Consider the following 14,999-nt stretch of genomic DNA (forward strand, 5'->3'; position numbering starts at 1 on the left):
ATGTGAAATGGCTTATGAAAAATGATATCTGAGATACGAGTTTTCCTAGGAAAGAACCGTGGCTCGCCACCACGTGTTCCAGGTTGAATCTCGATACTCTGTTGACCTTACGTCGTAAGGCTGACCGGGCACATATAAATTCCTGAGTATGGATAGCCCCCATTGAGTGATTATATGATGATTGAATGTGAACTCTATGCATAGACTCTTGGGGATGCGCGACGGGGGACAGTCTAAGGTTTTCGGACTTGTCGGGTTGGCTGGATAACCGACAGATGGGCCCCATCAGCCATAGGACAGGCATGCATCATATGCATTTGTTTGTTTTGTTTGCTATGCTTTTCTTGGGTTTGCCTAATTGATATATATCATCTGCTACCTGTTATACTTGCTATTTGTACTATCTGCTCATTACTTGTGCGTGTTTCTATTGCAATGAGGATGATGGAAGGATGGAGGAAAAGGAGAAATGGTTTGGAGTTAGATTAGGATTGAAATTGAGTAAGTTAGGTAGATTTAGAATACCTACCCCTGTTTATAGTTTCTATTTAGTAATTAAGTTGGATAATTGTATAATGGAGTTCTAGGATTGCCTATGACATTCTCAGGACCTTATTTACTATACGCGTGGCACTTTTATCATGCTGAGAACCTCCGGTTCTCATTCCATATTGCATTATTATTTTTCAGATGCAAGTTGAGAGGCTCCTCACTAGGTGTCTGAATCCTAGGAAGCGAAGTAGTCCTTGGGTGTATTTTGGTTTACTGTTTGTATATATGTATATATGTATCTAGCTTACTCGCCAAGTAACTTGTGTATGCTGCACCTCATAGAGGTTGAGGGAGAGATAGGAGTTTATTTTGGTATTTTGGTGTATTTTGGGAATACTTATGTAAGTATATATATATATATATATATATATATATATATATATATATATATATATATATATATATATATATATATCCTCCGGCCAGCCTTAGCTTCGCAGGCTGAGTCAGGGCTAGCTATGCTGTTTCCTTGGCTTTCCTTTATTCTTTTGCTTATCTTTATCATGTCCCTATTAGGTTTCTTAGCACGCAAGCAATTCTTTCCTGAGCGTTGTGCTTTTTATTTTGCGATTTTGTTTTACCCGTTTTTTTCAAGACTCCCAATTAAATATCTCTTTCTATATATATATATATATATATATATATATATATATATATATATATATATATATATATATATATTACTATTCATAGAGGTTGTAATACCTTACTGTCTCAGTCTTATGACTTAAGCATAAGATTAAGTATGGTAGGGTGTTACACATTCGATGTCTTGATATGTTTGTTTGAGTTATTTAAAGTTTTGAAGGCAAGAATGACTTGAAAGAAATGGAAAAAAAGCATGCAAAGTGAAAAATTCATGAAGAAATAAGGATTTGATGAATTCATGGCGACGCACGCGTACGCGTGAGAGGGAAGTCTGCTAGGCGACGCGTACGCGTGACCCATGCGTACGCGTGACAAGCATTACAGGAGCCATGTCAGACTTTTCCGTTGGATCTGACGGAGGGACTAATCCGTCCAACTCTTTAAGGAGGTCAGAGACTTAAAAGTATTTTTCAATGGTCAGGAATGAAAATGTTCACGGAGAAAAAGATCAAAGACAAAAATGTCTGTCGAAAAAAGGTCAAGGATCTATTTGCCATTTTCTCAAAAGTAAAAACGCTTCCACCGTTTTTGTTTCAAAAAACTGTTTTTAAGTTTTTGTTTCTGAACACATGCGTACCAAAACCAAGCACCACTAACCCATGACCGGTCATCATGTTTTATCCGATTCTCTCCATTTTTTTTCAATTAATCGTGTAAATATAGTTTCACATTATAAAAAAACTTTTTATGTATTATTTTAGTCCAATTTAAATCTTGTATAGTATGAAATCATACTTTAATAATATCACACTTTAATTAATGAATTTGTTGCGCACGCATTAACTGAAAACAACTCAAAGCATCTACGGCATTGTCTTGATTAAAATACTGTTTACAGTACATATTTGAGGCATTTGTGCATTTTTAAATAATTTCTTTTGTTCATATTTATTAAAACAAATATCAAATTTTACTATATATATATATATTTAAAGGAAAAAAAAAACAATACATTTCGTTAATCGTCACTATAACACACTTTGATATTTCTAATATAATTTAAATCCAAAACGTTTAATTAGAACGTAATATATACTTACGATCTTAATGGATATCTTAGATGTATTATTGTTGTGCATGTTTAATAAGTAAAAAGAAATCAAGTCATTTAATTTCTCATTTAATCCAGCTATTTCAATGTGTAACTTAAGCAATGACTGGAACAAGACAAAATACTATGAAAATGAATTTTATCACGTATTTGCTGCAACACAAGATGACATATTGTATCAGTATTCTTACAAACAGTTCCCAACTTTGAACTTTGAGATTGAATTTTCGTATAAAAGAATAACTTTAGATAATTTTGGCTGATCAGGTCCTTATTCTTGAACAAAAGATCATCTTTAAAAGTTAACACAATCGCTTATATGCAGGGATATATAATTAAGTGTATCATATAGCCACGCTGCGGAGCACAACAGTTTCAATGGTGAGACCAGGACCAAAGCCAAAAAGTACACCCCAATCAAGTCCTTCTCCGGTGGTTTTGAGTCCTTCTTTAAGGGATTTCTTTCTCATCAAATCCATAATGAAAAACACACATGCACTTGACATGTTACCATAATTGCTAAGCACATCTCTAGTAGCTTTCATCTTTTCTGGTTTTAAGTTTACCTTTTGTTCAACCTGGTCCAAAATTGCACGTCCACCAGGGTGTGCAATCCAAAATATTGAGTTATAATCAAATATACCCAATGGATCAAAAGCTTTACTAAGAGCGTCGTTGATATTTTGCGAAATAATATCAGGAACACTCTTGTTAAGATAGAATGTAAGCCCAACTTCACGAAGGAGACCACCAATAGCTCCATGGCTGCCAGGGACGAGTTTTTGATCGGTCGAAACAATCTCAAAGATAGGCTTCTCAACCTCTGGCACAGGATCAGAACCAATGATAATCGCAGCAGCTCCATCCGCAAACAATGCTTGTCCTACAAGACTATCCATGTCTGTCTCACTAGGACCACGGAAAGTGATTGCGGTATTCTCAGAACAAACGATAAGAACACGAGCATCCTTGTTGTTTTCAGCCAAGTCCTTAGCCAAACGAAGAACAGTACCGCCAGCGAAGCAGCCTTGGTGGTACATCATGTACCTCTTGACGCATGGGTCGAGTCCTAAGAGTACGATGAGTTCATAATCAACGCCAGGCAACGCAACACCGCTGGTGGTGCAGAAGATCAAATGTGTGATTTTAGACATTGGCTGTCCCCATTCTTTGATGGCCTTGGTTGCGGCCTCTTTTCCAACCCTTGGTACCTCCCTAATCATCATATCTTCCCTTGCATCCAACGACGGTGCCTTGTATGCACACATATTAGGATTCTCTTTTAGTATCTCTTCTGTTAAATACATATGTCTGTTCTTGATCTGTGTCTTCTCACCTGAAATAATATTTAATTCACATCCATCAAATTATTTGTCAAATATAAAAATTGTTTGTCACTTATTAAAAAGTAATATTTTTAAAATTTTTATTAGGTTTTTAAATCTTTCGAGTTATTCTTGTAGTGACTTGAACTTTCGTACTATTTTAATAATTTATTAAAAATTTTAGTTATAGAAATAATGTTAATATATAGTCGTTGTTGTCGTCCGTCGTTAAGCAGTGAATATGATATATTTATAATGAAATGTTAATTATTGTGTTTAAATAATATATAAGTAAAATAAATTTTATTTTGATAAATATTAATTAAAATAAAAATAAAACGCTTGCAAGAATACATACAAATACGCTGAAACTTCTTCTTTAAGTCGGTCATGTGTTCGCTGTTAGTAACTCTAAAATAATAGTCTGCATATGTACTCTGATCAACACAGTTTGATGGATTTGCCGTGCCAATTGCCAATACAGTTGCAGGACCTTCTGCCCTTTGAACCTTACGAATCTCGCTCACAGACACCATGTTTTCTTATCGATGTTCTTTGGGATAGAAAAGCTTAGATATGTTTTTTGGGATAACAATGCAAAGATATTTTGATCGATGAAGACGGGCATGGAGCTGGGGGGTATTTATATGCTTGGGGGAGTAGGTGAATAATGTAGAATAAGAAACCATGTTCTCAATAAAAGTATATTAAACTCGTAATAATGTTCCTGGTCATAGCAGTATTCCGAAACGATGTTCTCCAATTTCTTAATTGGTTGCTTAATTGTTTTATTTTGACTTTGAAAGGATGAACCCGCTGTAATTTGGAGGCATCGATAGGGGGAAAATTTCTATTAGGTGACATCATTCTCTTGTTCAGTACTTTATTGGAAAACTTACTATTATTTTCTATTTTTTATTATTTTAGATAAGTTATTATATATTATTTATTATTTATTATCTATATAAAATAGGGATATAAAAATATTTAGTGTACAAATTTTTATTCGTAAAATTTTTTTATGTATAAATTTATTGAAAGAAATTTGTAGTTTCTAAAGTTTTAATCCAAGACATTATTATTATTATTATTATTATTATTATTATTATTATTATTATTATTATAGTTTAAATGTAGGACAAATATAATAAAAAATGTTAGTAGTCGTCTAATATTTTTTATTTATATTATATTTTTTATTTATTGACAAAACCTATTAAAAAAAAGGTGATTTCTATAATCCTCCGAATCCATAAGTTAGAAGTTAGAGATATCTTTCTTAGATGACTTTGTTTAAATTTGAGCATATGTTCATTTAAGTATACATCATCAAGGAATAGTCAAATTATTATTTAAAATTCCATTTTTTAATGCAAATATGCTTTCACTACTACACTCATCAAGTCTATTATGGATGGCTTTACTAACAGTTGGTGTGGGAACTAACAAGTTATTGACGGCCGTTGCTAAAATACAAGTCATTGGTAATGTGACTGGAAATTATTTTTTTCCGACAAGTCAATTTTACTGTCATATATGATGTCTGCACCTATTATGGCGAATAATATTGTTGACGTGTTAGAGACATAATCATTCATAATTTCATACTATCTTTTTTTATTAGTCTAAGGTTTTGAAAAAAATAATATTATGATATAATATTAAAATTTTGTATTTAAAATATTTAGAGTTTGATTTTTGATAAATAAAAAAATAATATAATTAATATTTAGAGTTTGATTTTTGATAAATAAAAAAATAATATAATTAATATTTCAGACGAGTGAGTCATTGACAATATTTAAATAAATAAAATTTTAATTATAAATTAAGAAATAAGTTACAAACAATATAGTTTTATTTTTATTTAATTTTTAAATATAATTAGAGATTGTTTAGTCGTTAGTAAATATAAAATTAATGTTAAACATGGCTTGACCGTTGGTATTTTGAAATAAAAATGTTGCGCTTATTATTTCTATTTAGAGACGACTTGACTATTGGTTTATTTATTTATTAACTGATTTTCAGTGCTAATATATAAAACATTTTTGTCTTACATACATATGCACCATAAAGTAGGAACTATTAAGGATATGGATAGCTGCAAGTGGGTAGCCGGGCATCACGTGCTTCACTATTATTAACCATTATATCCATGTCATGCTGAAATCTCTTCGAATTAAAAATGTTTGTGTTCTACTACTAGTGGGTGGAACTTATTATATCATGTTTTCTAATAGAAATTTCAATATTCAAAGACGACGATGTATTTGAGTGGGTGTGTGAGGAGTTTGGTGGAGGACTATGGAGAGTTGGAGGCTTCTCTCACTCCACGCCTCTATATCTACCACCACATATATGAATCTGGTCTTAATTAATTACTCTTTCTTGACCAAATTAAACAATAATATATATAATATAACTGATGACTATATTATTTCATACTTTTTTTTATCGTTTGTTACAACTCGATCCAAAAAAAAAAAAAATACAAAATGTAATACAGCATCTACATATATTTTGAATGTTTTAAATTTAAATATTACGAACTTACAAGAAATAATAACAAAATTATTGACATTACGAAATCTATATCTAACTATGTCTACATATATTTTGAATATTCCAACACCCAATACATGCTCTTTGAAAACTCATACCCATGCCTTTAAAAAAAAATCCACTTTCATTTTAAACAGTTTCTTTGAAATCCAAAACAAAACAAAATCACCAACTATGTACCAAATGTTAAATAGCCAATTCCCTTCGACATTACCGTCAAGAATTAGTTACTCACCATTTAAAACATTTTTCAATCAATCCGTATCAACTCGACTCAATAAGAGAAAAAGTTATACCAAACATAAACTTTTCAAGAGTCAAGAATACAACTAAACATAAACTTCAAATAAACGAAACTAAGAAACAAAATTAAATCATTACATTCGACTTGCATAGTGTAACGCTTCTAACTTTTCTTGCTATAGATGTGATATCTATAAATAAACTCCATTGAACCCACTTGTTCGCATTTATGTTTCCCTTAGCTTGCCATTGCCTCTTTCAAACGAACTCCTTGCTAGTTTTATCCTCTAAAGACAATTTTTGGAACACCTCTTTGTTTACAATTACTTTATTTCTCAAGAATCTTTGTTCTCGATTAGTTTTTGTTTGTCCTTTAATCTACTTAACTAAGTTTTTATTTTCTATCACCAGTTACCACCTTCAATTCCTCTTCTTTTATATTGGCTTCTTCCATGAGAAACTGAATAGCTACCATAATTCCTTCCAAATTCGCATCCCCACTTATTTTTTCTTGAATCACATCTCCCATGATACATAATAGTTTTCCCTCCTATTTGTGGGTTATATACAGCACAATGCCACCAAATCCATTCTTTATCATCGTTCCTATTTTGATGCTTCACTAGACCACCTTTTGTATCTTGTTCGTTAGATACCAGTGACTAACAAAAGTTTTTATACGTTTCCATTCTGTTTCCTATGGAATATCTTTATTTTCAAACACCTTTTGGTTTCTACAATTTAAAACCACCCATAAAATAGCAAAAATTAAAATAGGAGTAAAGTATCATTTTTGTCGTCAACATTTGGGATAAATCTTAAAGTTGTCCATAACGTTTAAATCGTCCTATTTAAGTCCCTAACGTTTTAAAATTGACTCAATATTGTCCTGCCGTTAGGGATATGTTAATAGAATTAACGGCGGGACAAAATTGAGATAATTTTGAAACGTTGGTGATTTAAATAAGACGAAAACATTGGGAACAAAAACGATACATAGAATTAAATTTTAATTTTATCCTTCAATAATATCAATTTTTTAAGGTACATAATTATTCAATTATTTTTTAATCACATCTAAGTAAATTACACTTAATCCATTACTTTCATTTTAAATAAATTTATTTTTTTTATAATTTTGTTTTTAAAAATTTTTACTGGTCATTAAATGTTTGTAAGATGGATACTCATACGAAGGTGCTTATAATTGTTTTTAGACGAAAATGCAACCCAAATATATATTCGTATGTGACATGTTGCTCAAAAGAAAAGAATTTGATTTATACTTTACTAACAGTTACAAATTTTGATGTTGAATCTTCGCGGAAATAAATAACTATAGACAACTTTGTCTAAGTTTTCTCTCAATTAATAATCTATGGGCAATCAAGACCTTATTTTGGAGCAAAAAAAATATTAAAAAATAATACAATCATATATCTATAGAGAAAGATATATAATAAAGTTTATCAGATAGTCACACTGCGAAGAACAACAGTTTCAATGGTGAGACCAGGACCAAAGCCAAAAAGTACACCCCAATCAAGTCCTTCACCGGTAGTTTTAAGTCCTTCTTCAAGAGATTTCTTCCTCATCAAATCCATGATGAAGAACACACATGCACTTGACATATTACCATAATTGCTAAGTACATCTCTAGTAGCTTTCATTTTTTCTGGTTTCAAGTTCACCTTCTGTTCAACCTGGTCCAAAATTGCACGTCCACCAGGGTGTGCAATCCAAAATATTGAGTTATAATCAAATATACCCAATGGATCAAAAGCTTTACTAAGCGCGTCATTGATATTTTGCGAAATAATATCAGGAACACTCTTGTTAAGATAGAATGTAAGCCCAACTTCACGAAGGAGACCACCGATAGCTCCATGGCTGCCAGGGACGAGTTTTTGATCGGTCGAAACAATCTCAAAGATAGGCTTCTCAACATCTGGCACAGGATCAGAACCAATGATAATCGCAGCAGCTCCATCTGCAAACAATGCTTGTCCTACAAGACTATCCATATCTGTCTCACTAGGACCACGGAAAGTGACTGCGGTATTCTCAGAACAAACGATAAGAACACGAGCATCCTTGTTGTTTTCAGCCAAGTCCTTAGCTAAACGAAGAACAGTGCCGCCAGCGAAGCAGCCTTGGTGGTACATCATGTACCTCTTGACGCATGGGTCGAGCCCTAAGAGTACGATGAGTTCGTAATCAACGCCAGGCAACGCAACACCGCTGGTGGTACAGAAGATCAAATGTGTGATTTTAGACATTGGTTGTCCCCATTCTTTGATGGCCTTGGTTGCAGCTTCTTTTCCAACCCTTGGTACCTCCCTAATCATCATATCTTCCCTTGCATCCAACGATGGTGCCTTGTATGCACACATGTTAGGATTCTCTTTCAGTATCTCTTCTGTTAAGTACATATGTCTATTCTTGATCTGTGTTCTTTCACCTGAAATAATAATGCGCAATTCACATCCATTATTACCTTTGATAAAGTCTAGAAAATGAAATATATAGCAATAATGTTATTCTTGAGCTGGTTTCATAGTAACTTAAATCTTTAAGTACTATTTAAATAAATAGTTCATCTAAATTTGTAATTATAAAAGTAATGTTATTATTAAGTAGTTATTACTATTAATATCAAATGGTGAATATGCTATGTTGTATAATATGTTAATTTTACATTTTAATTAATATAAAAGTAAAATGATAATTTTTTTAATAAATATTAAATAAAATAAAACTAAAACAGTTAATAAAAATACATACAAATGCGTTGAAATTTCTTCTTGAGATCAGTCATGTGCTCGCTATTGGTTACTCTGAAATAATAATCAGCATATGTGCTCTGATCAACACAATTCGGTGGATTTGCTGTACCGATTGCCAATACCGTTGCAGGACCTTCTGCCCTTTGAATATTGTGGATCTCACTCACAGACACCATCTTTTTTTAGCTGTGTTTTTTGATAGCAAAGCTTCGCTACGTTCTTTGGGATAGCAAAGGTTATTAGCTATGTTGTTTGGTATTTTGGTGAAGAATTAGGCACGGAGAGGGGGGATATTTATATACATCAGATTAGGGGCATATGTGGAATTAAAGGGAGGAATTATTGGAACATATATATAAAACGTGCTCAACAACTCAAAGTATAGTAAATTCGTAATATATAAAATGTTCATGGATTCAAACCGTCAGCAGATGTATTCTGACTTCTTCGTTGTTTTATTGTTTTACTTTGACTCTGATTGATTATTGTGCATGTATCATGGTACATATATGTATTTGTGTACTTTTAGTATAATTCATGATAGTCATTATTGTATGTGGATGGCGGCTCAGATTGTTGGCTTAATTCTTTAGTGATTTATGAAGTATTTAATTTTTTTTTCCCTCGCCAAAATATAATATTTTTTATGATATCATTTTTTTAGAAAATTTAAGTTCATATAAAAATATAAATAATTATATTTCTAATCATATTTGTTATTTGTTTGTGCTTGGTAGAATATAGTATTTGTTATTTAATGTGTGTTTTATTTTTTTTATTTGTCTGTGAAAAATTTCCTTTTTTTTATTGTATCATACTATAGCAACTTTTAGCACGCTATCTCATCAGAAATGTTTATTAGGGGAACATAAGATTTTTTATATGTGACGGCTATTTGAATAGATGCAATAGGTAGTTTGGAATTACTTATTGCTTCATTAGTACCATTTATTCATGTCATGTTAAAATCTTTCTCAAACAAAATTGGTAGTGTATTGTTTATTAATTAACTAGTACTTATTGTATATTTATAAGTGGTCCTATCATTTTTTATATAAATTTCATTATTGAAATTGAAGATATGCTAGTTTGATCGGGTGTATAAGGAGTTTGGTGGATGACAATGGATCGGAGTCTATCACCCACATATGAGTCTGGTATTAATTAATAAATTAGTCTTGCTTAACATAATTGACTATATTATTTTATATTTATTATTAGATAGATATTTTATAATATAATATAAATTAATAAAAAATTACAAAAAAAGTAAAGAATTAGAAGATATTGCAATTCTATTCGAGATAAGTTACCAATATCCAAAGAGTTTTAAAGAATTCACCAATTCATTAATTTTTTTCATATTCAACAATACAATGATTCAATACTTTCATTTATATTTTTAACAAATTCTAATGTGCTAATCAACTAATTAAGTGATCCAATATTAATTGGGTCGTAACAATACTCCCCTATTTAAACACATCTTTGTTCTCAAACAACATATGTTTTAGTTTATAAATTGTATTATCTCCTATGGATTATAAATATAGTATTCATTCGTTGAGTTGGGAAACTTATCATTATTTCTTTATATTTTTCGGATGTTTAATCATAATTTGATAAGCTAACTCTGCTATAGTTGCTAGCTACTTTGATAAGCCTAACTTGCCAAGAGCCATGCAGGTTGTAGAAGAACATTTGGTTAAACTCGTAGAATATATCTATTGATCTTATTATATATGTCAATATATTTCAGAAGCAGGATTATCGAACAAAATTATTTGCAATAGATTTGTGTGGAATAAATTAAATATCAATGGCCTTGTTTTATCTCGTTATTTTATATAAAGAAGAGTAAATAAATTGCTAATAGCTTTGTTATGAGATACTTTTTATTAACACTACAAAAAAAAATAAGTTTTCTGCCACGCTTTTAAAGCGTGTCGAAAAATACTTAAAAGCGTACCAATAAGTGCTTATAGGTACCGATTACAATCCAAATCGGGTTATGACAACGTTAGTCTTTTTAAATTTGATTACAAAAAATATACACCAATTCATATTTCATAAAATTAAAAAATATACCACTTTTGTTTTCTATCATTAATAGTGTTGCTGCCACCAACCCCACCATAGCCACTGGCAGCAACAACAACAAACAATAACAATAATGTCCTCCTAATGGAAGACAACATCGTTCGATTTGCGAATTTGCGACTTTGCAATAACTAGGGATAACAAAATGCAAGATGGTAAGAGAAGATGGAGTAAAGGCAGGGGATTAGGGGGTAATTATATGGGATACTACGACACACAATAATATAAAAATTGCAAACATGATACTATCAAGTCTTATACTATCCTAGCTAATATTTTTTTGCTTTATTATAAATCGAACCTCATACGAAGGTAGTTATAGTTGTTTTTAGATGAAAATGCAACCCAAATATATATTGGTATGTGACATGTTGCTCAAAAGAAAAGAATTTGATTCATACTTTACTAACAGTGACAAACTTTGATGTTGATGAATCTTCGAATCAACAAATAACTATAGACAACTTTGTCTAAGTTTTCTCTCAACTAATATCAAGACCTTATTTTAAAGAAAAAAAAACTATAAAAAAATAACACAATCACATATATGCAGAGATATATAATTAAGCATATCAGATGGCCACACTGCGGAGAACAACTGTTTCAATAGTGAGACCAGGACCAAAGCCAAAAAGAACACCCCAATCAAGTCCTTCACCGGTGGTTTTAAGTCCTTCTTTAAGAGATTTCTTCCTCATCAAATCCATGATGAAGAACACACATGCACTTGACATATTACCATAATTGCTAAGCACATCTCTAGTAGCTTTCATTTTCTCTGGTTTCAAGTTCACCTTCTCTTCAACCTGGTCCAAAATTGCACGTCCACCAGGATGTGCAATCCAAAATATTGAGTTATAATCAGATATACCCAGTGGATCAAAAGCTTTACTGAGTGCATCATTGATGTTTTGTGAAATAATATCCGGAACACTCTTGTTAAGATAGAATGTAAGTCCAACTTCACGAAGGAGACCACCGATGGCTCCATGGCTGTTAGGGACAAGTTGTTGATCAGTTGAAACAATCTCAAAGAGAGGATTCTCAACCTCTGGAACAGGATCAGAACCAATGATAATGGCAGCAGCTCCATCGGCAAACAATGCTTGCCCTACAAGACTATCCATGTCTGTCTCACTAGGACCACGGAAAGTGACTGAAGTATTTTCAGAACAAACAATAAGCACACGAGCATCCTTGTTGTTTTCAGCCAAGTCCTTAGCCAAACGAAGAACAGTGCCACCAGCGAAGCAGCCTTGGTGGTACATCATGTACCTCTTGACGCATGGGTCGAGCCCTAAGAGTACGATGAGTTCGTAATCAACGCCAGGCAACGCAACACCGCTGGTGGTGCAGAAGATCAAATGTGTGATTTTAGACATTGGTTGTCCCCATTCTTTGATGGCCTTGGTTGCAGCCTCTTTTCCAACCCTTGGTACCTCCCTAATCATCATATCTTCCCTTGCATCCAACGATGGTGCCTTGTATGCACACATGTTAGGATTCTCTTTCAGTATCTCTTCTGTTAAGTACATATGTCTATTCTTGATCTGTGTTCTTTCACTTGAAATAATAATGCGCAATTCACATCCCTTATTACCTTTGATAAAGTCTAGAAAATGAAATATATAGCAATAATGTTATTCTTGAGTTGGTTTCGTAGTAACTTAAATCTTTAAGTACTATTTAAATAAATAGTTCATCTAAATTTGTAATTATAAAAGTAATGTTATTATTAAGTAGTTATTACTATTAATATCAAATGGTGAATATGCTATGTTGTATAATATGTTAATTTTACATTTTAATTAATATAAAAATAAAATGATAATTTTTTTCATAAATATTAAATAAAATAAAACTAAAACACTTAATAAAAATACATACAAATGCGCTGAAATTTCTTTTTGAGATCAGTCATGTGTTCGCTATCAGTTACTCTGAAATAATAATCTGCATATGTACTTTGATCAACACAATTTGATGGATTTGCCGTGCCAATTGCCAATACAGTTGCAGGGCCTTCAGCCCTTTGAACGTTTCGGATCTCACTCACAGACACCATCTTTTCTTAGCTGTGTTTTTTTTAGAGTAAAGCTTCGCTATGTTCTTTGGGAGAGCAAAGCTTATTAGCTATGTTGTTTGTTATTTTGGTGAGGACTTAGGCACGGAGTGGGGGGATATTTATATACATCAGATTAGGGGCATAAGTGGAATTAAATGGAGGAATTATTGGAACATATATAAAAAAAGTGCTCAACAACTCAACAGAAATTAATTTCTAAATGGAAAACAGAATGGTGAAATGCAGATAAATGGATGCATGGGGTGATACAGAAATTAATTTCTAAATGGAAAACAGAATGGTGAAATGCAGATAAATGAATGCATGGGGTGATATCCATAAATGTGGACCTGTGAAGATCAGAGACCTGCAAAACGCAGGTAACGTTTTGCAGGAACAAGAAACAGAAAATTGCAGGCCCTGCAAAACGCAGGCTGCGATTGGCGTGGAAATGGAACAAAAAATTGAAACGTGTCCTGCATGCCGACAGGACCAAACTTGACCAACTTCGAACTGAGCAAAACGCAGAATGCGTTTGTCAGTGAACCAGAGCAAAACGCTGGTTACGTTTTGCAGGCTCTATACATGCATGCGTGCCACGTGTTTTGGGAGGGGTTCAGCTGGGTCCTTATAAGTGAGAAACGCAGATTGAAGAAGCATAGTTACTGAAGCAAAGTCATTACCAAAGAAATAGTTGGGGGAGAGTGAAAGAGCTGTGAATCAGCTCGGTGAAGAAGAGCTACATGGTATGGTATAGGAAAAAAAATGGTGCGTGACTATACCAAACCAGAAGATCATATTATTGAGTATTTGGATCATCCCCATTTTGTAAGTAAATTTTTTTAATATTTAACAATAAATATATAAATTTATTTAAATTTTATTTATTTGTGTTGTAATTAGTAGTATTGAGGTTATTAATATAATATTATTATAATTAATATTTTGCGTTACGTCTTAAATTTTTTAATACCATTATTATTATTATTAGGCAAATTATATTATGATGGTAGAAAGAGTTTAGGAAAGAAACGAAGAATTATTTAGAAAAGTATTATTTTTATTCATATTTTTCATTTGTGATTACAAAGTTCTTATTGATATATAGACCAAAAGTACGCTAAGAGTACACTCGTTATGGAATAATATCCTAATAAATTAATGTCTTTATTGTTAGTAACGTTGTTGTTATTATTATTATTATTATTATTATTATTATTATTATTATTATTATTATTATTAGAAAATAATTTATTAATAATATTTAATAAGAATAATGTGTAATAAATTATTATTTTTTAGTGATTTACTATTATTTTTTATGATAGTAATAATAATAATAATAATACTGTCATCAACAGTAAACGGTTTTGTTAATAATGTTTATGTTGGAAAAAAATTATTATTATAGATATTATAATAAATGGTTTTTTTTCAGTAATATTTCGTAATAAAAATTAATACTGTATGTTAATAATAACAAGCCTCGTAGGTTATAGTTATTATAATAAATGGTTATTATTGTTATATTTGGATAACTATTATTATAGTTAGAGTGTTTTTATGATTATTTTATGATACTAGTTATGATAGTGAGAAAAAATTATTATTAATTTTTAATAATTAATAATACTGTTTAATAAATAATAGATAAATATTCGTGA

General features: G+C 31.5%; 3 protein-coding genes across 3 annotated transcripts; all 3 read right to left on the bottom strand.

The window, feature by feature from the left end:
• Positions 1-2,373: 2,373 nt before the first annotated feature.
• Positions 2,374-4,202, bottom strand: LOC112796274 (stilbene synthase 3-like). The gene is made up of 2 exons (XM_025838652.2): positions 3,935-4,202; positions 2,374-3,587 (listed from the first exon to the last, which is right to left on the bottom strand). The coding sequence occupies exons 1-2, from the start codon at positions 4,110-4,112 to the stop codon at positions 2,596-2,598; spliced, it is 1,170 nt and encodes a 389-aa protein (XP_025694437.1). The 5' UTR covers positions 4,113-4,202; the 3' UTR covers positions 2,374-2,595.
• A 3,438-nt stretch (positions 4,203-7,640) lies between these two features.
• Positions 7,641-9,541, bottom strand: LOC112796275 (stilbene synthase 3-like). The gene is made up of 2 exons (XM_025838653.2): positions 9,169-9,541; positions 7,641-8,845 (listed from the first exon to the last, which is right to left on the bottom strand). The coding sequence occupies exons 1-2, from the start codon at positions 9,344-9,346 to the stop codon at positions 7,854-7,856; spliced, it is 1,170 nt and encodes a 389-aa protein (XP_025694438.1). The 5' UTR covers positions 9,347-9,541; the 3' UTR covers positions 7,641-7,853.
• Positions 9,542-11,777: 2,236 nt separating this feature from the next.
• Positions 11,778-13,439, bottom strand: LOC112796278 (putative stilbene synthase 2). Its single transcript, XM_025838655.3, has 2 exons — positions 13,154-13,439; positions 11,778-12,833 (listed from the first exon to the last, which is right to left on the bottom strand). Exons 1-2 carry the CDS (start codon positions 13,333-13,335, stop codon positions 11,843-11,845), a joined length of 1,173 nt encoding a protein of 390 aa, XP_025694440.2. The 5' UTR covers positions 13,336-13,439; the 3' UTR covers positions 11,778-11,842.
• Between the last annotated feature and the right edge of the window lie 1,560 nt (positions 13,440-14,999).

This window comes from Arachis hypogaea, chromosome 4, assembly GCF_003086295.3.
Source record: "Arachis hypogaea cultivar Tifrunner chromosome 4, arahy.Tifrunner.gnm2.J5K5, whole genome shotgun sequence".
In the NCBI taxonomy this organism is placed as follows: domain Eukaryota; kingdom Viridiplantae; phylum Streptophyta; class Magnoliopsida; order Fabales; family Fabaceae; genus Arachis; species Arachis hypogaea.

What these genes read in the sequence shown, in the direction of transcription:
- LOC112796278 (XM_025838655.3), bottom strand. Translation starts at nt 13,335, where the DNA reads ATGGTGTCTGTGAGTGAGATCCGAAACGTTCAAAGGGCTGAAGGCCCT. An exon ending in AAATTTCAGCGCATTTGTAT is followed by an intron (nt 12,834 to 13,153) that starts GTATTTTTATTA and finishes TATTATTTCAAG; the next exon opens with TGAAAGAACACAGATCAAGA.
- LOC112796274 (XM_025838652.2), bottom strand. Translation starts at nt 4,112, where the DNA reads ATGGTGTCTGTGAGCGAGATTCGTAAGGTTCAAAGGGCAGAAGGTCCT. An exon ending in GAAGAAGTTTCAGCGTATTT is followed by an intron (nt 3,588 to 3,934) that starts GTATGTATTCTT and finishes ATATTATTTCAG; the next exon opens with GTGAGAAGACACAGATCAAG.
- LOC112796275 (XM_025838653.2), bottom strand. Translation starts at nt 9,346, where the DNA reads ATGGTGTCTGTGAGTGAGATCCACAATATTCAAAGGGCAGAAGGTCCT. An exon ending in GAAGAAATTTCAACGCATTT is followed by an intron (nt 8,846 to 9,168) that starts GTATGTATTTTT and finishes TTATTATTTCAG; the next exon opens with GTGAAAGAACACAGATCAAG.